The sequence below is a fragment of the Cynoglossus semilaevis genome, chromosome 15 (genome assembly GCF_000523025.1).
Source record: "Cynoglossus semilaevis isolate Cse_v1.0 chromosome 15, Cse_v1.0, whole genome shotgun sequence".
Taxonomy (NCBI): Eukaryota; Metazoa; Chordata; class Actinopteri; order Pleuronectiformes; family Cynoglossidae; genus Cynoglossus; species Cynoglossus semilaevis.
The window spans coordinates 2,640,904-2,666,348 of NC_024321.1; the positions used below are offsets into that span (position 1 = coordinate 2,640,904).

The window sequence follows — 25,445 nt, forward strand, 5'->3', positions numbered from 1 at the left end:
AGGAAGGTGAGGTGAAAATCCAACTGGAAAACAGTGGAAGGATTCACTCCTATAAGCCAGTGTGGTAGCAAAGGGTGCTGGAGTTGGGGGTTGGGGGCCACAATATAAGCTACTGCATAATTCATTTGTTTGCTATTGAGACTGCAGCAGCCACATTGATCAGCAGTTTACTATAGTATCCATCTCGTGTTCAATTATTTAGATTTCAATGATGATACCACTCATTCTTCAGTGGACTCAGACCAGGATTGCTGCTGTGGTACAAGGAATGACAAGATCGTTCATGTTTACAGTGAGCTTAAGTAGCACTTTAAAACCAGGACTACTAAAGGGAAGTCCCAGAATGATGTGTAATGTCAGCTAGGAGAAACCTACTGCTCACATCCTTTGAAACTCATTTTTTTAGCCCCAGAACTACTATTGATATAACTATTAATATAATATACTTATATTATATATAAAAAAGAAGTGGAGCTACCTTAAAATCATGATAAGAATTATATAATATTTACTCACATAAACGCAATTTACCGACATAGACACAGGTCCTTCCATTACCATTGGATTTACTACATTTCTGTATGTTTGTATGGTAGGTAGCAGTAAACACACCTGAATGAAAGCCGGATGCTGTCAGAGAAAACATTTGGGGGAGGAAGACCAGGATCAGCTTGCAGGGCACTCAATCAATGTAATTTTGTAATACTGTTGGTTCAATGCATTGCCTGCATTTACGAAATTGGTTTGAATTGACCAAACTACAGAAAAAGTTCCAGTCTGAGTTCAACAAATTCTTAAACTCAATTGTGCCAGAAAAGTGCTTGCCTGTCTTACGTCATTTATGTATTTTATTGCAAATGAAAAAAAAAAAAAGCACTTTGGTTCTGTGCTTTATAAATGATTGGATTTGAAAGTTGAAGTTGCTGCAGCACTCAAAAGAAATCAATTTGCTCATTTCAATTTGGTAGAGGATGAAAAGTTGCCTTTTTTGGCACCTCAGATCTGCTCTAACTCAGACGGTTATATTAGCTCTGAGCCGATTGTATTCAATCAAACAACAAAGTATTAATGAATTTAGTGTCAAGGGAAATAACACAGCAGAAGGTGTTGTAAATATTATACATTATAGATCCATGTAGATAAATTATTTTGTTTCTTGAGAGGTGACAGAGGTCAGGGACTGCCATAAAACAGTCACAGGCTGAATTTAAAGGCTTCATAAAAACAGCTTTAGGACCAGGGCAGGTGCGAGGAAATGTGTTTCTGGAGTTTATTTTGCTCTTTTAAAGAGCAATTTGATCATATGTTGTAATTCGATAGATACTGTGTTCAATAGTTTGTTATTGACCTATTCCTGGCTATGGAGAGCTATGTTTAAGCACTTTTCATCTAATTCTGACTATGGTTTATTTCTGGGATAACGTCTTCTGGCAACTTATTGATGATTTCAGGACTCACTTAACTGTTAAACTAAATGGAATTTATGGAAGAGGCTTTTATTACGTAAAAGCCTCTTTCATTAAGGATTTAAAAGCTTTTCCAGAAGTATCCGTTCGTTCAAGGCCCTTGCTATTGCACCTACAGTGATCTAAAGTCACGTAAACAAGCAAACACACCTAAGCATCAATACCCATTTCTAAAACCAAAGTAAACAAAGAGGCTCTCATACAACTGTCCATATCAATCTAACAATGTATATCTCCATCCTCTTTTTGCTGGCAAACAAGTGAGATGCAGTGGAAAGTTTCTGGTGCAGTGAAGAAAAGAGAGACTCAGCCAAATTACAATGGATGTATAATTAGACCCGGGCTCCTGTTGATGCCAGGACACTACTTATTGTCAGTGATGGAAAGTCACTTTGTGCGTTCACTCATATGCATTAATTTACTTGAGACATTTGGGCAATATGAGTACACAATTTCTTCTTTCTACACCATTATAAGTTACAGAGAAAAATGTTACTGTAAGTTGTTCGTATTTTGAAAAGTTTTAATAACGGTATCAAATTCTTGTGTCGTAAATACTGTATATACATATATGCAGGAGAAAGATTTACGCTGATCTGAAAACTGCTCAACCTCTCTTACTAAGATCAACAAATAAAACTGCTGATTGCACTCAAATGTATAGGATTGTGGCTTAAGTGTTTGTGATTAACATAATTGCAACAAACTTGATAGGAGATTAGATAGTGAAAAAGCAGTTCCTGTTAGCATTGGACCACGGACTTCTTCTTTCTATAAGTAAAATGATTCAAGAACTAAGCTGAGGTCTTCTTCTTTCTATATGTAGTTTTGTTTTGGAACTTGACACATACAGAAACACCAGCTTCTATTCAAAATAAAAAATAACCTTAAAATGATTCAAGAACTAAGCTGAGGTGGTTTGTTAGTAGTTTGTTATCTTGTTTAGTGAAAATGTGCTATTATAAAGTTCACTATGCACCACAACCGAAATGAACAAATCCAAGAGATATCTTTTTATCCTGAGATACTGTATAAGAGTAATTGCAGTGAGAGAGTTTTCAATTTCAAGACTTAAAATTCCAAGTAATTTACTTATTTTAAAATACACGGAGGAGCGAGTACTATTTTAACTGAAATTAGAATTTCAACAAATTTGAGTCAGGAAATAGTTGTCTTGTATAATATGCAGAAAGATAAAAACTATAACACTATTTTCTTTGTGGCCCTCATCCTTTACCGTAGGTTTGTTTTGTTTTTTTCTTGAGCCCGGCTCTGTTTCTAATCACAGCTTTAGCTTTAGCAACTTACTCTACTCTACTTCACTGACCTGTCGGTCGGCCCTGTGTTTCACTAATAAGCCGCTTACACTGCGGACATAATGATAAACGAGATATATAAAAACAGAGAAATTTGTCTTTACATACCCTCTGCCCGAGTACGAAGATCAGACATGGTTCTCTGGACGGGTGGCATCTCTGTGGGTGCAGAGCCGGGCGACGGCACCTGTCAGACGACCGTTAGTTTCTCCTGCTGCTGCGGCGGCGGCTCCTGCTCAAACCACATGCAGTTTAAAAATAAAAAACGGCCCGCAATATCCACACTCTCTCATACGGACAATGGTGCTTGTAATGTTTTAAGAAATATAACCCGTGTTTGTTTCCTGTTGGTGTAGTGAGAGACGCAGGGGCTTCATGGTTCCCCCGCCAGCATCCCTGTTTCTCACGGTCGTTGAAGAGGAAACACACGCCGACACTTGGAAGGAGTGGACGTGGGTCTACGCTGAAGTGCGGAGAGAGGGACAGTACCGCTTCATAATACGGACAGTACCAACATAACCGCAGTGAGGGGGGGCAAGTCTGACTAAATGACCCTCTTTGCGCTACGGCTAAGACAAATACATTATTTATTTTTGATGATACATAAACGCTAAGAGTGAATATAAAACCACTGACATATATGCGTTGTTAAAGTCAATAACAGATTTTTTATGTGGCGCGGACCACCTCCCACACCCCTCTGCAGTACGTGTTCTTCACAGGTCGAAGACAATAGTACACGGTGGGTGGGATATGGGTTATTGATACTAAATCCTTCTCTTTATAAATATTACATAGTAGATATCTATATTGAAAATGCATAACATTATCCGAAAACGAAAATTATTCAGCTTTTATTCATTGCTGAATGTTTGGCTGAAATACCATTTTGAAATGAATGTTCCATTCAATCATTTACTCATGGCTTCTGTGTTGTACTAATATGCTTCATTGTGCGTTTGTATTTATTATGTTTAACTGCAAATATAATAGTGAATTCAATTGGTGTGATCGTATTACAAGTTCAGAACTTTATTTAGACCCTTTAGCTTTCTGTAGTTATTTTGGCAGTTGTTTTTACTTAAATGTATTTATTTCAGTCTATTTTGTCCCTTTTGTCTATTTTATTCTTTGTCAGGGTTGTAACATGTTTATCTTCTAAACCTTGTATATTTTTGGCTAACGTTTATTGCTCTATCATTTAGGCTTACTAGTTAGTTCTCTTTTTGTTTATTTTAGCTATTTTTTGCTAAGTAACATTTTACATTTTTTTCAACCAACTTTCAGTTATCTTTTGTTTAACTCTACGACGGTTTATCTCTTGGTTAATTTTATCTTATTTGTCTAATATTTACATATTTCTTGCCACAGGTTGAGGAAACCAAACATTACAAGTAAAGTTGAACTCCATTACCAAGGGAGCTTTGAGGAAATGCACTTTACAGAGTGGTCTGGAACATATATACAGTACACATACAGTGAAATGAATTTGTGTTTTCATTCACAATTTAAACTACCAGCTGTTTCTTTTAAATCAGTCATATGAGAAAGAAACGACTATGACATTGGCAGGTGTGGAGATCCATGCAGTGGTGTATACTGTGTCAGTTGTAAACAGATACTGGTATCAGTCACTGTGCTGTGATTATGTGATTAAAGTCTGTGGAAACTGTCAGCAGAAGGTCTAATCCAGAGTGACTTACTCCAGCTCTGGTTATATCCCTCATCAGGGCATCACGAACATCCAAACCAGAGGATGAAAGCCGCGAGCTACAGCACTGCAGCCTGGCTGCTGGACGGGCGCAGTAAATCAAAGCTCCTCGTCCTCCAGTGCAGTTGAAATGCAAATAACACATGGAGGCAGTATAACTGCTGCAGCAGCGCCACTGCGGTCACACGACCGAACTGCAGCTTCACACAGTCACAACAGTCTGTGTTTTGTTTTTTTTAGTACTGTAAAGGTAACTAAGTACACAGGTAATGTTGTTTTATTTCTAAATAATTTTTTATGTAAAAATAAGAATATTTAACACATATATTCGAATTTCTAAATGTATTTAGCAACATACCAGCTGTACTTACTGTAGGTACCTCACATTGCTATACTTTCTATCCACAACTACATTCATATTATACCACTGAAATATAACAAGGTAAAATGATTGAGCATTTGCTTGAACCAGTGGTGTTTGCTGATATGGCGATACTATAGAGATTCAACAACAGAAGGAAGTTAAAACATCCTTACCTAGAGAAGGATTACACAGACTGGAAGATAATTTGTTCAGAAAAAAACTAAGACAAAAAATCTGACCACAGAAACACAGTTGAATGTTTGCTTTTAGCATAACTTGTTCACCACGTTTCCTGTAGGGCTTATAGGAAGAACAAAAGCAACATTCTGTTGCTCAAGATTCTGTTCTGCTGTGGTCTATTCTATTCAGTCCTATTCCATGCTGTTTCTTTGTCTGTAAACCCTAACCATCCACAACCATCAAACGACGCAGGGTTTGTGTGACATACAGTACGACCATCAATAAATGCAAACAAACACCTTGTCCTGCGTTCACAGAAACATCTTTCCCATAGATTTTCCTGTTGTTCCTATTCCTCCTAATTCAGCATCAGCTCCTCACTGTGGGGGATTCAGCTCTGGAGCTCCCACCGTTACTAAGCAACAGAGACAAGAAGCTTGCCTTTATTACAATGCGTTTGTGTGTGTGTGTGTGTGTGTGTGTGTGTTGTGTTTTTTATAGCATATCCAGACCAAACAAAGCCTGGCTGAACCTGATGCACAAGTAAATCTGTTAAATTTTCCAACAGCAACGCCGGTGTTTGTCTGTTTGTCTTTGTCTCATCAAACAAATGGTCACTGATGTCTCTCCAACACACTGTCAACATACACTGAGCTGCATATTTATTATACAAATGAAGCTTTATCTGTAGTCCATATTTATGAAAATGACATTTTCACTTGTCAATATACTTGAGGGACATTTTTACATAAATTCATCACATGCTACAACAATCTTTTTACTGACTTTTTTGTGAATCCTCAATTTTTACCCATCACTGAAATAGACTCAAACCAAATTTCTCAAATTAAGCCTATTTTTTCATCTTTAAAAAAAAACATTTCTAAGGACAATCTCTTGACAAACTCTCTCTCATTTTAACTATTTACTTTGCCGATGTCTGACATCACTCTGGAGAAGCCTGCCACTGGAAGTGTTAAAATATGCAGATCATCTTTTAGAACTTCTTCAAATTTACATTTCATGACCTTGTGAAGGTTTGATGAAAGACAAATGTCAAGCCTGCACTACACGTGAGGAGGAAAGTTTCGGGGTTTTCCGCAGAAACTCTCAAAGTCCACAAAGAGAAACGACCTCTTCCTCCACCATCTTATTTAGACAGCATCAAATGAAAGCTGTTCATCAGGCTGAGCTGTCAACTTCCTGTTTCCTTCACAGTCTAGTAAACAAACAAACGCAGGGATAAAGTCTTCGTCGATCACGTGGGGTCTTTTAATAGCTTCTGAGGTGACGCACCGGGCATCATTAACACTCCTGATGAGGTGTCGGAGACACACGAGCCACACTCACACTCCACATTAAACCACAGCAGCTCAAAAACACTTGGTCACTTAGTCTCCTCACTGAAATGTTCTCAGATATTGTTCAGGGTTTTGGTTTTTATCTAGTCTTAAGAAATCCTGTTGATCAACATTTTTTTAACGACCGAATAAAACCACATTCTTTTGGCTTTTAGTACAAGTTTTGATCCTGAGTATATTCTACGTTGTTCTAATATGGCTATTATCTTACAAATTTCTTTTAGCATTTTACATTTAAATTTGGTTTAATCTGAGTGATTTTGTTGGATTTAGTATTAATCTTAATTTATGCAAGGGAAATTATATTTGCTAAATCAAACCTAAACACAAAAAATAAGAAAAATAAATACAACAATCAAAACTAAACACAAAAAATAAGAAAAATAAATTATAATGTAAAAAGGGAAAATGGCACATATTAAACTATATATACTAAACTATATATTTAGTTATAAAATATATTTTAATAATGAATACATTTTTTCTGCATTTTCTAATTCCAATATTCTGACTAAAGCTGCTTATGTTTCATTCATTTTTACTTTTTATTTTCATAGAAATATCACTGTGGAGCTGTTTCTTTATCAACCTTCCTCCAAGGTGGATAAACTCTGCCTACATATTTTACTTTTTACTTTCACAGTGAGACGGTAAATTACACAAACTACCAACTAGTCTGTCGTACAAACAGAAAGTACGAAGCGTTCACAACACACCCGTATTGTGTTAACTGGAGCAGCCACTTTATCTCATGTAGTCACATTTATCTCATGTAGTCACATTTTCTCACAAGATAACACACGTAGACGTTTTTTTCCTTGCGTTACATGTTAGGTCAATACTGCGAGGGAGGAGGAGGACCCAGAAGAAGAAGAAGAAGAAACCAAGAGAACCAGTAAATGTGCAAAAAGTCTCTGTAAGGTGAAGAGTTCAGGGTGTGTGTGTGTGGGGGGGGGGGGGTGATTCATGACTCCACTGGTCATGAATCTACAGGTGGCAGTGGTGCTAAAAAACTGGATGTGGACAATAATCCAAAAACAAAGAACAAAGAGCAAATATCAGGAGTTACCTTTTAGAATGAGAAGATCCAACAACAGTCAAACCCTTCATCGACTGGAGGCCACGCCCACAGTGCTCCGACTCGTCATCTCTGATTCAGTGCAGCTGTAGAGAGAAGGCAACAGCTCAAAAAAAAAAGAAAAAAAAATCACCGCCCAGCAGAACACACAAACACCACACCTAAATATGTAAATTACATATATCGTAAACAAAATAAATCTGATTAATGAAATTATTGTGTTAAATTCACACCAAATACATCACATTATCAGTAAATGATCTTCTTAAATTTGTTTACCACTTTCACAAAGGTTCAAATTCTTTAAAGGCATAGAACTGCTATAAGAGAACCACAGATAACTTAATATTTACTTTAAAAAAACCAAGAATTGTTCTTTTACAATTACTTTTAAAAAAATATGACTATAAGAAAAAGATAAAAAATATATACATTGTTCAATTATCTAAAAAAACGATAACCAAAATTAGCTAAAATGTTACCAATTAGTAGTGACAATAGCCAATACTTTGTCAGTAAAATACAGAAAATAATCATCTAGAAAAGAAATCTGGAAAAAGGTTTATCCACAGAGTTGCAAAAACAATTTATTAACTAGCAAATAGCTGTTTTCACCAATGTTTTAGGAAAAAAATAGCATAAACTTATAGAAAGGCATAAGTTTCTGTGTTCCGTTTTTTACCTTTTATTGTATTCATTTATAATGTGTAAAATATAATTTAAAAAAATATTAGTAAAAAAACCTATTCAAATATGGACCCAATAAATACGTCTAATATTAACATCTGAGGTCACGGAGGAACCAGACTCAGGTCGCAGGTTACTACTCCATCCGTGTGTGTGTGTGTGTGTGTGTGTGTGTGAGCGTACATCTAACCCAGCAGCTCAACAGCAGTTCTCTCTACACACTGTCACTCACTGCTTCATAAGCTTAAGTGTCACATCTCCAGGAAGTTGCTCCATTACCTGTCACTCAGGAACAAAGAGCCGTCCTGTCTGAACACACTGCTGCTGCTGCTGCTTTTTGTGTCACTCTGACACATTAGAGGCTTTGTTTCCTTTCTGCTGTGTGACTACACCCGCAAGTGCTCCGACTTTTACCGTAACGGAGTAGTCAGAGGTGACACGTATACTGTACGTCATATATCCCAGCACATGAGGAGGACACAGATGTGTAAACACGTCTGTATAGAGGCGCACTGTTGTATTATACTCAAAATATCATTACAAGTGCAATGCAACAGCAACCCATTGCCCGTATAACCACCCATTGAATAAAGTCATGAGCAAACTGAGGCCCGGGGGCTGGATACGGCCCGCCAAACTTTTCCAAATTATATAATCTATTTATATTATCATTATACTTCTGCCTTTTCCCTGCAATACCCACGTTTCCCCAATAGATGGCGCTGAAAATGATACAAGTATTTTAAAATGTTAGCCTTTATGCATGACTAATTAAAACATAGCCCACAATAGCTTCAAATGAACCTCCAGATACCAAAGCTAGCTCAGATGTAGTTCAAACTGCAAAAAAGGTAAAAAATAAATGAGACTAAAAGTTAGCTGCAAGGTTGATCAACATCGCTGAAAAATAGATTTATGGTAGCCAACACTTAATTAGCTAATTGTTAGCAAAAGATAGCTAGGTTTAGCCAAAATGAGACTAAAAGTTAGCATTTAGTTGCAAGGTTGATCAACATCGCTGAAAAGTAGATTTATGGTAGCCAACACTTAATTGGCTAATTGTTAGCAAAAGATAGCTAGGTTTAACCCAAGATGTAGATGAAGGTATTCTAACCTAAAAAAAAAACTCTGAAACTCCGACGACTGATACAGCCTCAGGTTTAGACACACATTGATTTACAGCGTGCGAATGCAACAAGAATGTTTTTCCTTTCATCCACTGTTGTTATTTCTAGATTTTGTGTGTTTGATCAAAGTCATTAAAAGTCCTGCTTGGTGAAAACTGTGTAAACTGTGATTAATAATTCACAGACACTGCTCATTTTACTGGAGCTTGGCCTGCTGCGTTGCCATGGTGGAAATGCATGTATAATTTACCGTCGGTGTGAGTCGGTGTGAGTGTGCGGAGCGGCTTCCAGACTCTGCGTTAGTGTCAGAGCTAATCCAGGAGCTGGGATTATACCTGGTTTTAATCCATGGGAGAGAACAGTCTGAGCTGCTCCCTCTCGTCTGAATGAGCAGCGGGGAGCTCCACGGCCGCGTCTCCTGGATCATGTAAAGCAGCCGAGGCAGCTGGAAAATGGAGGGGACGATGCTGACGGAGGAGCAGGAGAAGCCTCAGAAGAGGGTCAGGTTCCGCGTGGCTTCGGGGAACAGCGGCCGGGTCCTGAAGGAGATGTTTAAAGATGAAGGGCCCTCAGATTCCCTGGAATCAGACTGTACCAGCAGCTCTGACGCCGACCGGGCCAGCACCCCCTCGACCAGTGGAGACACTAACCTGTACGGATACCTGGGATCAGAGCTGGATGACAGTGGAAGTGAACCCGACGACCTGCTCATGTACGCGGGGGCCACCAAGGACTGGACCTTCACCACCAAGAGAGTGAACATCCTCAGTAAGAACGGGACTGTGAGGGGGGTCAAACACAAAGTCAGTGCTGGTCAGACGCTGTTTGAGAACCTTCCCAACTGCAACAGTGTAAGTAATGTCAGAGCTGACCGAACCTGAACAAATCTGGGGTTTTTTTACATTTGTTTTTTCCTCTATGTTGCTATAGAAATGAGAAGAATAACAACTTAAATAACTAAGAAGCTAGCATTGGCTAATTCATTGTTTTTACAAGTTTTAAATAAAAACTGTTTTGTAAGACTTCTGTAAAAAAAAACATACTGCCTATCTCTACCACCACGAAGGTAGACCAGAAATAAGTAAAGTTCACCAAAAGTCTAGTGAGTTAAACAGGAAAAAAAAACACAAAACAGTGGCTAGCTAGGATGTAGCCAAACGTTAGCCAAGAATCCCTCCCCCAAAAAACTTCCTGAAAGTTCTGATAAAAACTATAAAAGTCATATTGAGTATTTAGATCACACTAAACATAAATATATGTTTGGTCAGAATTTGGCTAAACATTGGATGCAAATATAATGGATAAATATATTTATCAATAAGCCATAAAAGGTCAGGTCAGAAATATAGTGAAGGAAAAAAAAGTGACTTAAATTTGTTGCAAGAAACCTACACAAATCACAACAAGTTTTCCTTAACGTTGCAAGAAAGCTACACAAATCACAACAAGTTTTCCTTAACCTAATTTTAAAAAATAAAATAGTTGAAAATTAAGGTATAAAAAATTGAAAACAATTAAAAAATAATCAAAACATATCTTGGCACGTGTTAAGTTTCTGACTCAGGGGCCTTAAAATCTAGTGTCTGTTTCCACCAGATTCTTCTGGGTTCTTTGGACATTTGCCATAAATTCAGAGCCAGGTCCTCATATTTTTCTCTTTCATGTGACACCGTCCTCAAAATTGTTTTGTTTGAGAACAACACACTCTGTCTCCCTATTTTACACTCGGGCACTTTTAGCTCGTGTGGCTCCTTCTTTATGTTGTCCTTGTCCCGAAGTCTACTTACAGGTCTGAAGGACGCGCAGGTGTAAGACTGGGACAAAGGCTCACAATAGAGGACGAGGTCGTAGAGCAGTTAAAGTTTAATGATGCATTGGGTTAAGTGTTCGCAGGGAAACTAATCAGGTTAATGAATTCTCTGAGCTTCGCTTTCTAGTCTACGAAGAACTCTTTGTAATTCTGATGTAAGTCTTGGCCCATATGTTGACGCCACGGTGACAGGCAAGGTCGTCATGGACGGAGAACTTTCTCCGCTCCGAGACTCCAAGACTACGTTAGGATTCTCGCCGTGTGATTTTGTTACATACTTTATCCAAACACTGTATGAAAATTATTATTTTTTGGTTGTTTTGAATTTATTTTTGTCCTTTAAAACATACATTAGATAACATTTTAGTTTGCTGAGTTTCTGAGACATTCTAAAGACCATTTCTGCTGCTGATTTCTCGACCAAGTATCGCATATCTTTTGGCTAAATCTTAAATGATGCATACCTTTCCTATCATTTCATCTATGACGAACATTTCTTTAGGACACGTCAGAGTGTTTTACTCGAAGCTTTACCATAATTTCTCTTCTACAACCCCATTGGCCCCATTTTGAATTCCGGAACCCCAGGTGGGGCCACAAACCCCAGGTTGAAAAACACTTGTGATACCAGGTGAATATCCAGAACCATCAAAACCTGGTTTCAGAGAGACTCGTGGAAAAATCTGGAATCATCTAAAGTGCCTAACGGTGTACAACATTTGGAGAAGGAAGAGAATTTAGTTGGAAATTCGTCTCTTTCCGCAACACGGACTAGAATAAAGCTGGAGATGAATGAATGAATAAATTAGCACGTCACATTAGCTGACTCGGTCCCAGAGACATGACTCATTGAACTTGTAAGAGACATTCAGCAGCTCATAGGAAGCTGCTCCATGCTGACGACGTCAGGAAGACATTTTCATCAGCGACGTTGTGACAGCAACTCAGTTCTACCATTTTGTTAACAAACGTCTGGGGTTTTTTCGACTAGGAAACGACTCATTATGTATTTAAACACAGACCTGAGACTGGACAGAATAAATGTCAAATCTAGAATATCTGGGATGTCAGTATGGTTTTGGCAGTGAACAATACAGCTATGTGTGCTTGAACTTTGTGTCCAGGTGGAGCTGTCTGTGGAGTTCGGGCGGATAGTCATTTACACCACCAGTTTCCGTGTGGTGAGGACCACCTTTGAGCGCTGTGAGCTGGTCAGAAAGATCTTCCAGAACCACAGGGTGAAGTTCCTGGAGAAGAACATCGCTCTGGACATAGAGTACGGGAAAGAGCTGGAGGAACGATGCAGACGAGTGGGAGAACCTCCCTCACTTCCTGTGGTGTTCATCGATGGACACTACCTTGGGGTCAGCGGCTATTTTTGTGCTTCATCGCGACATTAAATGTTGAATGTTTTGTTTTGTATTCACAAAGCTAATTCTGGGGCTGAACTTATTCTGCAGGGCGCTGAAAAGATACTTGGTATGAACGAATCAGGAGAACTTCAAGACCTTCTGACAAAAATAGAGGTTGGTTTTAGTGAAGAAGACGATGTAGCTACAGAAAAGTTTTAAATAGGGATGTCCGAGCATTTCTGCCGACCGATATTGTCTCCTGATATTAGCATATTATGTAGTTGTGTCAGGACACTGTACCTAAAGAAACTTTGTCCATTTCCCTGAAGAGGGTTCAGCATCCCCAGACGTGCCAGACCTGCGGGGGCTACGCCTTCATCCCGTGTCCGATGTGCCATGGCAGCAAGATGTCGGTGTTCCGAAACTGCTTCACGGATTCCTTTAAAGCCCTCAAGTGCACTTCCTGTAACGAGAACGGTTTGCAGCCCTGTGTGAGCTGCAGCCAGTGAGGATGTACCGTGCCTGACCCGCAACCCACACTTTCTTCTTCAGGACCTAAGGACCCACAGGACCTTAAACTGGACTACACACAGCAGGACTTTACTCCTTTTTAATAATGGCCATTGTCAAATTTGTAATAAAAATCAATGATTTTTCTGGTGAGTCCACTTCATCTTTAGCAACTTTTAACATGCATTTATATAAATCTCAAATCTAAATCTCAGCTATTAACAGGGTGGGGTAAATAAAATTTAGAAGTAACAGATATGCCCAAAAAACCTCAACTTTAATTTTTTCCATTTGTTTCTACTCCTTTTGCCAAAATTGTTATCGTTAGCTAAGAACATTAGCAACAACGTTATTTGAAATGTGATTCCATATTGATTAAAATGAAAATAATATATATTATTATTATTAAAATAAAGTTAGCAGACAAAACTTTTGCTAGGTTGAATATGTAACACTTACAAAACAAGTATACATATTAGCTAAAGGCAAGCTAATACGTAGCAAAAAATGCAACAATTTACAAGAGAAAAAAAGAGTGTAAGGACTGGACTGAACCGTCGTCTCCTGACCTGTTGTTACCTCAGTTACTCAAACCTAATCTCGTCGGGTAATTAGTGAGAAGACGTCTTCGTTAGCGATGTCCTCATCACTAATCCCATATCACACACACTCACATTGCGCACGCACTGCGCACACACAGAGAGAAAGTCAATGGTTTAGGTTTGTGACCTGTAGACGACAGTGTGAAACCGGACCTTTGCTCACAGACCGGCGTCAAACCTTCAAACCTCACATTTAAATTTTATACTGCAGTATGACCCGCTTAAGGAGAAAGGTCAGGGGTTTGGACGTATCAACTAAAGACACGGATGTTTAATTTTCTAGAATTACATTTTCATTCAAACACTGGTCTAAAGTTTGAATAATCTCTCAATCTAGAGCCGGGACCTAGTTGTCATGTCGTTCTCTGTGGTAAGAAGAGACTCGGCGACAGGAGTGCAGTGCCACTCACTGGTTCAATAATGTATTGGTGACAAAAAAAAAAAAGAAAAGAGAAAAAAAGAAATGAAGATGCAGCTTTGGACTGAATAATTCAACCACACAGAAACTGAATGTGCTCCAGTTTTCTCTTAAGCCTAAAAAGGCTTTGGGAATTTACGTCAGACTGAACGGTCACGGTAAGAAAAATTAAAGTTCAAATCAAAGCGCGATTGACATTTTCAATTATTTTTAATGGAAAAAATTTTAACAACGTGAAAAATATAAATTCACGTTTTTGAAAAAAAAGCAAAAAAAAAAAAAAAAAAAAAAAGAAAAACAACAGCAGCTCCGTTTAAAGATACAAGTGGTGTCTAACCACAGGCAAAAGGTAGCTTGACTAAGAGAGTATCCTTAATTTTGTTTAAAAACACCAACATGGCACGAATAGCTACAAAAAAAAAAAAAAAATTACCAGGCCAGAGCAGCAGTTTCCAAATTATTGTGGCTGCGCACCCTCAATTCCTCACACCTTAAAAAAATCCAACAAGCTTTCTTGAAAAGGCTGCATGTTCAATCATGCTCACAAGAACAGACCCACACCTTAAAAAAAAAAAATCCAACAAGCTTTCTTGTAAAGGCTGAATGTTCAATCATGCTCACAAGAACAGACAGAACACATTTCTATATTATAACCTGCATTTATTTATTAATAAAAAAAGCCAGCATGTCTTTATTGTATGGAAAAATCCCATTTAAAAAATCTACTCTGCCATCATCTCCCGCACCCCCTAGTGGCAGCCCGCACACCCACAATCTATTTTGAGTCCCAGATGACCTCCGAAGGGTCATCTGTGGGTTGTGAGCCAGACTTTTAAACCACGGTTTTACGGCACTATGAACAAATACTTACTGTACTATACTGTTTGAGTCTTTTTTGTTGTTGTTTATTTTGATATTTGGAATTCAATGATGTCACTGGCGCTCAGCTCTCTGTGCTGTCATAGCCCTGTACAATGCTGCTTGAACATGATAAAGACAAGGCAGCACTGTAAAGAGGCTGAGAGCACAGAGCAGGGAGGAGCAAGAGGGGGAGGAGGAAGAGGAGGAGGAGGAGAAGAGGAGGAGGTTCATCCTCTATGAAGAGCCTTTTCCTGCCATCATATTATGGAAACCTGCTCTTGAACCTCAAACAAAAAAAACATACACATCACACACGTCGAGCAATTCCTTTGTCAAGACTCGTTATCTTTTATTCCTTTGTATAACCTGACCAGAACCTCGCTACTAACCGTAACCACCACCAGGTGACGTCTAATTCGAATCTGACCGCCTTTCATATGTCCACCCCGATATCGGATACTAATGCTGCAAAATTAGGTACTGCCTTTTAATGTCCTAATCATTAGGACGAGCGCCCCGCACGCCCTCCACAAAAAAACACACGGATTCATAGGCAACAAAAACAACACACAAAAACAAAGCTCAAACAAGGGAAACGAGGTCAGGATTGGAGCGCAGGAAAATGCAAAAAGATTGAATTCTGCACAAAATCCCATTCCATCCCCATCTGGATTTCTTCGAGTCTAAAACTGAACGTTAAGAATAAAGGAACTGTGTTTAGTGATGGAGGAGCGGCTGTTGGACGAACCCCGAGACCTCAGCTGTGCAGCCTCACTGCGCCCCCATCTGTAGGCTGCAAATACTGGACATGGAGGTGGAGGAAGAAAAAAAAGAACACGGATGAAAAGAAAAAAAACAACAGGATGCATTATAAAATGTATAAAATGCATTTTTTTTCTTAAACCATGCTGTTGGCTTGTACTACGTGATGATGTCAACGAAGCAAATGCGATGTGAAGATGATGATGAGGAATAGATATAGATGAGATCAGACGCGCGTCGACGCGCCTTTTCTTTATTGAAAAAAAAAAGAAAATTAAAAATACAAATATGCCCGAAAATGAAACTATTTACTTCCTAATTTTAAAAAAAACAAACAAGTAAAGCCGCCAAAGCGACCTATTGTGTCGGAATGAGGACAGGAATGGAAATGAGATGATGGGCAGTGGCACTGGCAAAACTGACGGATACGACACGGAGACGCGCGTAACACCCAGACAACACTGAAAAACCTGCCCTGGTACCGGATGGTTCCGCTCTGTTCCGGTTCGGCCGCTTTCCCATTTCCTACGTTTCGGAATAAAAAAATCATTGGTTCGGTTCCAGTGTTTCGGGAAGGCTGTCTGTCCTGGTCCGGCCGCGCTGCTGCTGTGCGTAATGTTTTGATAAGCTCGGTCACAGCGCGCGCGCGCACAAACACACACACCTACAGGCACTGGATGGAAATTAGTGTTATTGTTGACGTCAGCGCTCAGGCTGCAACAGCGCCCTCCCTCTATCTTCTCCGCAACTGCAGCTTCTAATGGACTTTCTTCTCCGTAAAAGAGAAAAACAGGACAATGGAGAAAAATCGCAAGGCTTTGATCGCGCTACGGAAGCAGAGGTGGTCGGTTAAAAATGGCCTCATCCTTCAAGAAGCTGTTTCTGTTTCACAAAACCCAACACAAAACAGAAACAAGGAAAATTTAGAAATCATAATTCAGGAAATGTACTTTGGTTTTGCTTCTAATTTTTAACAGGAGATTATTTTGGTATATCTGCTTGTTTTTCTAAAAAAAAAAAAGCATTTTGGGTACTTTTTTGGAGATACATTGATTGACTTTTACTACAAATATATATATATATATATATATCATATTCCTTTGCAGGGTCTTTTAGAGCCAATCACAGTCATCAACTGACAAATAAACAACCACTCACATTCACTCCTACATATAGTCAATTTAGTGTCCGATCAACATGAGCATGTTTTCGGGATGTGGTAGGAAACTGTAGTACCAGGAGAAAAGGCACGCACAGACAGGGAGAACAAGCAATAACTCCGTACAGGAAGATCGACCGGGAATCGAACCGGCAATCTTTCTGGCTATAAAGACATCATTGCAAAAATGATTCTCGATTTCTCGCTCACACATGAACCCCCGAACAAATCCAAACACAGTCAAAGGCTAAGCGGGAGATAAAAATAATTTAATAAATTACTTCAAAATCGTATTCCAACTCCTTGAGCAGAGGCAACATCACTGTGAGCAGAGGTCCATATCAAATAATAATACACCTTCAAAGCCACCACCTTTACAATCTTATATCACGTCATGTGATTTTCATATATGATGAAATCGTGTGCTTAATATCGCGACCTTAACGTTACAGTGCAGAGTGACCTTTCAGCTGTTGATCCTGATTGATTGACATTTTAATGTTGGGACTTGATTAAAATTGCTTTGATTCAAGGGCTTCCCCCCCCGCTCCCCAAATCAACATGATCATTAGTGGCCGCTCACTGACACCGGGTGAAACCTTCAGTACTTTATCTTTGGAACATTAACATTCAAATATGTCAGCTGCAAACCTCAGGGAGCTGATGAAGAGAAGGGGGCATTAGCGTCAGTGATATCCAGGGCTCTGATCGAAAACGTTACAGGTGACATGTTGGCCAGGTTTCATTTACACACAGCCTTTACCAAACGTGATCACAATCCAAGCACACTTCCAAACTGTTGAAGCGCCTGCGTCAATGCTGAACATTATGACATCTGGTACAAGACGTCTAGTGATATTTTACCGCATCTAGTGATCGCTGACAACTTCCGTGAACAACAGTCCTTATCTCTTTCGTTAAATCAACAGCGTTTGTTTGCATACTTTTTAAATAACTATAAAATCTCTGAGAGATTTTTTTTCTATTAAACCTTTGCCATTATAAACTCCTCACATCATATATTAAAAGAAAAATGAAATCAAATTTTTTCTAATAGTAAATAAGTTTAGTAAGAATATGAAATTGTGGTAACACACAACTGTGGTTCAAGCATTATGTCAGAGTGAAGATTCATCACTGACTCTGGTCCTGGAGGAGAATGTGGATTTGGAAAAGGGTTTTTTTTTTCTTTAACCAAATTGAAACAAACTTCACTGAAGAAAGCATAAAGCTTCTGTGTGTTTCCTACAAATCCTACAAACCCTCTGAAACTCCTCAGTCTCTGGGCTGAAACTCCTAGACCTAGCTATCTGGGCTCTCTGTAGAGAATCTCAGAAGGTACCAGGAACCGCATGCAGCAACCTTGATTTTCTCTATTAGTCTAACGCTCAAACACACATTTGCTGCTGTGGAAAAGCAGGCAGTCAATGGAAGTAAAAAGCATATAGTTGCAGGAAGATTAATCCTGGAACCTAAAGAATGTGTTATAAATCATCAGTAAACCTTAATAAACAACATGCCTTTCAGTTGCAGTTGTTCTTTTGTTTCTTCTAGTGTTTGTTTCCTGTGGATTAATATATACCAGTTTTGCATTACACTCTATTTTTTGCTCGTCTATAGAACGGTCATAAAATGTTTTGAACGTCTGATAACTCTGATGGATCAGCTGATGATCTGTGCAAAAGGCTGCAAACATGATGTGTTATTGTAGTTTATCTGTAATTGTTATTGTCTTTTTGAATTTAATATTAGTTTTAATGGATTTAGTTTTACCAGGAAACATCTCAATTTACTCTTTTTGGCCCTAAAATGTCCCTTTGGGGTCACTCTGACTTACTTCAATAAGAATTAGGTCATGTGACAGCTACACCTGAATCTCCAGAACAAAGGAACAGTTGGATTAGTATGGGTTTGACATAAGACTGAACACTGTTTCTATATGACTATCTCAGATTATTCTATGCTTACACCAGATCACTTGCACAGAAACAGATGCTGTCTGTAAGTTGATGGAATGCGAGGCAGATACTGGAGGTGGATTCTTATCTTCCTTTCACCTTTTCTACTTGAACACCAGAATGTTTCTTCACACTGGCCGCCGCCATCTGTTATAGGATCTCCAAGTCCACGTGGCGTACCTCTGGGTTACTTTGCTGGAAACGACAGAAAGTTAAAATCTGAACATGTCTTTATAATGTTTGGGAAACATATATATGGACATATTGTCCAGGAAGATGTTCGGTACCTTGAGCTCTTTCTCCAAACGGTCGACCTCTGCTCCCAGGGTGTCGATGATGTTCTCCCCATGTTTGAGCATGAAGCTCTCCAACTCCTCAGGTGTTTTTACCAGCTGTATTTCCTAGGGAAAAAAATTAAGATAGATAGATAAATAAAAAGGGCTTTATTGATCCCTCTGTATATATACATGTGTATATATGCATACATATACACACACACACAAATATATGCATATACACACACACACATATATATACACATATACATATACACAGACGTATATACATATACACACATATATATAAATATACATATATATACACATATATATACATATATACACATATATATACATATACACATATATGCTAAAGACAAACAACTTACATTAAGGATTTGATCAATGTCTTGTTTTTCCAGATATGACCGTGTCACCACTCGTCCGTCAAAATCAACCTCAGCCTTGAAGCGAACTTTACTCAGTCCCATGTCAGTGGCCTTCACGTCATGTATGGCTCTGCTCAGAATAGGAGAAAAACAAGAACCACGCCTGAAATAACAACTCAAGTAATCCTAATGGCCGACTCCCTCTTTTATGAGTCACTTGTTAACTTCATTTTTCATGGACTGAATGTGTGATACAGGTCACTGTATAAATTTATTGTGTGTGTGTGTGTGTGTGTGTGGAGAGTTTTGAAGTGTCTGACCTCACGGCAGGGTCGTTCTCCAAGATTTCTGTGAGCTTCTGGACGCGTTCTGCCTGTATAGATCGTCCCAGCAGAGCTTCTGTGTTTGTGTAGATGAGGAAGGCAGAGACCGCGCCCAACAGTGTCCCAACGCCAAGAGAACCCAAGCTGTCATAGAGAGGGTTACCTGAGAAAACAGTTAAGGATTTTAATTTTTTTTTAAAGCCATCATCATTTTCCTAGAAATTTAATTTTTGGTAATGAATAAGAGGAATTAAATGTCTCCTAAGGTAAAATATTTTTTTTAAATTCTTCACCAGTGAGTGAGGTGAGTCCCATACAGCCAGCAGCCAGGGTGACCCCCAGAACAGCCGCAGCATCTTCCAACAGCACCACATTAGTGCTGGGGTCTCGACTCTGTATAACTGCACACATTCACAAAATCTCCACATTAATATCTACCTTCAAACAATAAGATTTTCTTAAATACAAGTGAATTGTGCAAAGTGACCAAGCTGTTGTTCTGGTGCAGTTCCATTTAAAAATAGCAAAAAACTATCCAAACTTTTACCATGTAATTGATAGTGATACAGACACATTTGTACGTTTGTACGTACCATACTCATAAAACGACACGCTTTGGTTGTGGGCACTTTTTCTTATTTCATTGATGGCAACCAGTAAAGTGGCTGGGATGAAGAAAAAAAAGGTAGATTCAACATGACACAGAAATAGTGTAAACACAAAGAGAGGTTAGGATCATTTTGACAACTCACCTCCTTCAGATACCAGAGAACCTGCCAAAATACAGTAAGCCTGAAACACAAAACAAATCATAGCTATAATACTTTACAGACAGACCTTTTTTTTTTAAATGTTTGTCTGTGGTCCTACAACGCTTTGGATTGTCTTGCCATGTATAAAAATCTTTAAATAATAATACAGATACACAGTATACACAGGAAATGTCTTTGATCTGGAACACTGCGAAGAATTTTTACACTAAACCTTTTGAAAAGAGAACCACATATTTTACAAGAGGCTTTAAATGCACCAACGTGAAGCTTTTTCAATAGTCGCTCACCCATAACAATGACTCCATGGGTTGAGGGTGCAGCAATCCCATGATGCCATGGTACCATGAGAGGCCAGCTCCCATCATAAAAATGCCCACACCACTGATAAGCGAAGCAATGTAGCGCATATTGGAGAATCCGTATCTGAAAAACAACAAAAAAGGACCAATAAATTATCTTCATTCAATCTATAAAGATACATTGTCTGACCAGTAGAAAAACGCAGAACCTGTATATATATATAAAAAGCCTTAAAGTAAATATGTGGTTCTTACGGGTGACCAGCGTCTGGGTTGCGGATGGACTGGCTGATTCCCAGGGCGAGCAGACCCTGATTACAGGTGTCGGCCAGAGAGTGGATGGCCTCAGAGAACATGCTGGCTGATCCGGTGTAGACCCAGGCTAGTAGTTTAAAGATGAAGTTGAGCCCATTGCTGAAGAAGGAAAAAAAAAAAGTAGTTTTGTTACATTTTTATGATGAGATGTACATTTGCAGTGCACAAAACTAAAACTGCTTATTATACATCAACTGCTGAAATAAAGGCTATTTACAGTTTTATTCAGCTTTAAGATTCTAACTCTAAAATTCATTGCACTACCTGACTCCTGTAAATAGAAGTTAAATGATTTGCTTCTCATGTGACTGCACGTGTCCACTAACACAATCATCCTAATCCACTACAGGCCATGTGACCTGATGTGAGTCAATCTGAAGGCTGACAGACAGACCTGTGAGCTCTGGTAGAAAACCTACCAGACTGTATGTGGTAACCATGCGGAGACCAGACGTGTAGATTGACTCTAATCCACGGTGACCGAGTGTTGTAGTTAAAAATACCACAGCAAACAAGACTTAAGCAAAGGTGTGAGAGGTTAAAGACTTACATGCAGATAGCAACCATGACCACTTTTCCTGGTCCCTGAAGAAATGTTGCTCCCTTTCCTGATCGAGGCTTAAAAAAAAAAAAAAAAAGAATAAACAAAAAGAGACAAAATACATTTCTGAACCAGAATGATGAGTTTCTTGTAGTATACATGCAGTCCATAAATATATTTGTGGAACAAGTTTTAATTTTAAAACATTAGCATCAATGTGCAGATTTGCTCAGAAACCATTAAACCAAGAGTGTATACCTTTGTGTTCCCCCAGAAATCTTTGTATTCCTTTAGCAACTGTTGGTTGCGGAAAATATCTGTAGATCAGGCAACAAAATAAGGACACGAATGAAACTGTATTTCAGTAAAAGGTACATTATAAAGCATTTCAACATTTCTTTAACACAAGTACTGTAGAAAAAAATAAATATATATAAACATTTATATATAAAGACATGAATGAAACTGTATTTCAGTAAAAGGGTGAATAAAAAAAAAAAAAAACATTTATATATATACACATACATGCAGTATGTAACTTTTTATGTTCTGACAAAGTTGTGTAAAATGGTGGACAACAATCATTTATACAGTATATATACTATACATAATGTATATATATTTAAAACTCTGCCTCTGTTGGTGGACAACAATCATTTATATATATACTATACATACTGTATATATATTTAAAACTCTGCCTCTGTAATGACATTAACATTGTTGCATTACTTCCATACACATTCTAAAAACCTACTTTCTTGATGCTCTCTCTCCACTTCTTTCCTTAAATTTTTCTCTCGGGCGAGAGCTTCATGACTTCCCCACACCTCGAGCGCTCTGGCATTGATAGACAGAGAGACGATCAGTGAAAAAATTGTTCAAATCTGTATTGCAGTTGGTAATAATGGGCATCCTTTAATAGGTCTTAATGTGGAGGTTTGTGAACTAACTTGGCCTCGACATCTGATCGCAGGAAGACAGTAAAAGCCTCTGTGTCGTCATGTGGGCTGCGTCGTCTGATCCTTCGCAGTTGCTCCAGATCACTGTGAATACATGAGGCAGAGGATAACCAGAAAGACCAGAGTTGAATGGTAGTAGGCAGTGCCTCATTAGTTAATTTAAGCAGCATGTTCACTGATTAACTAGAAGGAAGTTGTTCTGTGACAACGGCTGCTAGATATATATACATATATGAGCTTTGTTGGAAATTCAACAAAATAATCATCTTTAAAATTCAAAAGAGTTTAAGCGTAGAATGTCTTTCATGTTGTGCTTTGTGGAAACTGTTCTGCCAGTAGTCTGCAGTGGTACATGGAAAAAGTCTAGGTTCATGGAGACACATTAGTTTCTCTTTCTTAAGGACTTAACGCACAAAAATTACAAAACAGGAACTGTAACACTTCTGTCTGAGTCCTCTGTATTCAAGTCCTGTCATCCAAGAAAATTCTATTCTATTTAATTCTGTGTCAAAATGAATCAAATTTGTCATTGAAGTGTGGATTGAGTTGAATTCCCATTTTTTAAAGTTGACTATTTGTTTTAAAAACTAGACCTTTGAAACTGACACAGAATGCAGGGTGACGCACCTTGGTTTGAGACAGAACTCATTCATGGCTCTGACTGCAGTGATGAAGTTGTTCTGTGTGTACTTGGCTCCATATTCCCTCTTTTTTAGCACGGGGCGAACTGAATTTGTCAACAGAAGGAAATAAAAGACATTATGTTTGCACTGAATTAATGCCAAGGCAATCTAGGCACAATAGGAACGACATAATAAAAATGTTTTACTACACCTTTGACTTGAAGTTTTTCAAATGCACCCAACACCTGAGGAGAAGGTCCTAAATAAGCAAAAAGAATACATCAACAAAAGCAGCAGTGACACCGGACTAATTTATCTGACAATAAAACTAGACAAGTTCCAGATAAAACACAGAGAGAGACATGAGAGATTGTATGTTACCTGAAGGTAAGGTTTTTGTTGCAGGGCCAGACAAGACCTGTTCAGCTGAAGGAGCATCACCTAATGTTGATTTGGAAGGACCATTTTTATTGTTGCCATCAGAGGAGGTAGAATAGTAGTGTACTTTGCCCAGCCCTAATGAAGCAAGTCTGCAGTCTGGAAGGCTGAACCACACGCTGTGTATGCATTTGCTTTGCCAACCTGTGAGACAGAGTGGGGTTTGCAAATTACAAAATGAGTTTCCTTTAACCAAAATTAAAGAGCACTGGATATTAATCAACCAGTTTAATGTAAAACTGGCTTTTTTCTTTTGGTTTATGTTCACAAGTTCTTATATAATTTACAGGGATATGAATATGGAAGGTAGCATTTTTTATTTTTTCACAAGTAGCAAGACACAAAACTCTCCATTAATGATTATACAAGTTATCCATACAAGTAATTTTCAAGAGGTAAGATATTTTAATTAAAAAACAGTATGCAAGGTGGAGAAACAGTGAACACATTTGACAAAGTCAAACCCCAGTGAATAGTCATGAACAAAGTGGAAGAGAACATGGAAATAGCAGGTATAATGCATACTAGGTAAAAGGATGGTGTGAGATGGAGACTTCCATTTTTTTTTTAATTTTCTTTCCCTTCAACCCAGAACTATTTCTTTAAGCTGCTAATAAATCAGCCGCTTTTTAAACACTGACTATAAATATGTCTAATTAACTGATCATCTAGTCAGTATATAATGCAGTTTATACCAAATTATTAGTCGATTTGACAAAGAAAATCAACGCAAATTAAATGACTATGAATGTTCCTCCATTGCATCCCTGACTGTAACGAAGGTCAATTTAATCTCAGAACGTCAGCGGACTTACCAGAGTTCAGCTGAGGGTACTTCGAGGAACGTTGAGATATAGACGGCCGGTTCTGTAGGGACAGCCTGCAGAACACATGCCAAGGTCTATGGGCCAGGCTGGGGAACATTTTCGGCTCGGTGGATAACCGAGCGCATGAACAGGAGCTGCTGCAGCCGAGTCACGAACCGTCCGTCACCGCGGTGTCAGCAGCCCGCATGTCACTTTAATCCAGTTCAGAAAGGTTCAGGTCCACACATAGTCGACCCACTCCTGACACTACCAACCAAAAAAAATAACTTAGCACGACCAACGGCGTCGTCAAACTGACCACATGACACGTTTCTCATTAAACTAATCACCCCGAGGCTAAACTAATAACACTGACACTGCTACAGTTAGCAAGTTAGCTTAGTGTGCTAATATTATTAGGTGCTGTACCCAACAAGTGCAATTTTATCATTCAACTTACTTAAGAAACTGTTGGGGGCTATTTGTGATAGAACGCGAACATGATTTATCATAATCACATATACCTGCCCATTATAAAACGTATCCTTATTTATTTTTTCTTAATTTTCTAAATCTATGGCCAAATAGGGCTGATAGCGGTTACAACTGGTATCGCGAGGTTTTGTAAACTTATCTGTTGACGTAAGAAGCTACAGCTAGTAAGCTCAGTAAGCTAACGTCATTAGCCGTACGTAATAAATGTAATTTAAGACTTCAACAACGCCAATTCAACTGCATGTTCTTCATAGACAAACAACCGTATTAAGAAATATACATACCTGCCTTATGTTACGAATGTCCTGCATAATTATTGTCCATTTAAAAATATGTCCATCCAATCTAAAGCCAAACAGGAGTATGCTGTGGCTACAAACACACCAACGACTGTTATTCTCGCGCGATTCTTTACTTACTTTACTGAAAAGTTACTTAGCATCGCGAGAGTATACAAGCCGTTTTGGAAAGGTCACATACG

General features: G+C 38.6%; 3 protein-coding genes across 12 annotated transcripts in view; 1 reads left to right on the forward strand and 2 right to left on the reverse strand.

The window, feature by feature from the left end:
* atp8a1 (ATPase phospholipid transporting 8A1) overlaps window positions 1-9,763 on the reverse strand; it is a 99,041-nt gene extending 89,278 nt beyond the window's left edge. For 8 of the 10 annotated variants that reach the window (XR_003052104.1, XM_025063501.1, XM_025063503.1 and 5 more), the window contains exons 1-3: window positions 9,626-9,760; window positions 7,468-7,582; window positions 2,891-3,014 (exon numbers count right to left, since the gene is read on the reverse strand). Coding sequence is in view for 9 of the 10 variants with exons in the window: in XM_025063501.1 (XP_024919269.1) it covers window positions 2,891-2,939 (49 nt within the window). In the remaining variant the exon portion in view is untranslated. Of the gene's footprint in view, window positions 1-2,890; window positions 3,015-3,113; window positions 4,723-7,467; window positions 7,583-9,625 lie in introns of those variants that run through there. The other 2 variants (XM_008326523.3, XM_025063499.1) reach the window with 2 other exon arrangements.
* Window positions 9,710-14,274, forward strand: grxcr1a (glutaredoxin and cysteine rich domain containing 1 a). Its single transcript, XM_008326525.3, has 4 exons — window positions 9,710-10,141; window positions 12,225-12,464; window positions 12,561-12,626; window positions 12,782-14,274. The coding sequence occupies exons 1-4, from the start codon at window positions 9,743-9,745 to the stop codon at window positions 12,959-12,961; spliced, it is 885 nt and encodes a 294-aa protein (XP_008324747.1). The 5' UTR covers window positions 9,710-9,742; the 3' UTR covers window positions 12,962-14,274.
* A 2,738-nt stretch (window positions 14,275-17,012) lies between these two features.
* On the reverse strand, window positions 17,013-25,396 carry slc30a9 (solute carrier family 30 member 9). Its single transcript, XM_017039277.2, has 18 exons — window positions 25,249-25,396; window positions 24,479-24,736; window positions 23,607-23,807; window positions 23,437-23,484; window positions 23,230-23,329; window positions 22,594-22,686; window positions 22,398-22,480; window positions 21,899-21,957; window positions 21,650-21,717; window positions 21,040-21,198; window positions 20,773-20,908; window positions 20,465-20,504; window positions 20,306-20,377; window positions 20,006-20,113; window positions 19,710-19,875; window positions 19,390-19,519; window positions 19,010-19,123; window positions 17,013-18,917 (listed from the first exon to the last, which is right to left on the reverse strand). Exons 2-18 carry the CDS (start codon window positions 24,585-24,587, stop codon window positions 18,873-18,875), a joined length of 1,731 nt encoding a protein of 576 aa, XP_016894766.1. The 5' UTR covers window positions 24,588-24,736; window positions 25,249-25,396; the 3' UTR covers window positions 17,013-18,872.
* Window positions 25,397-25,445: the final 49 nt, after the last annotated feature.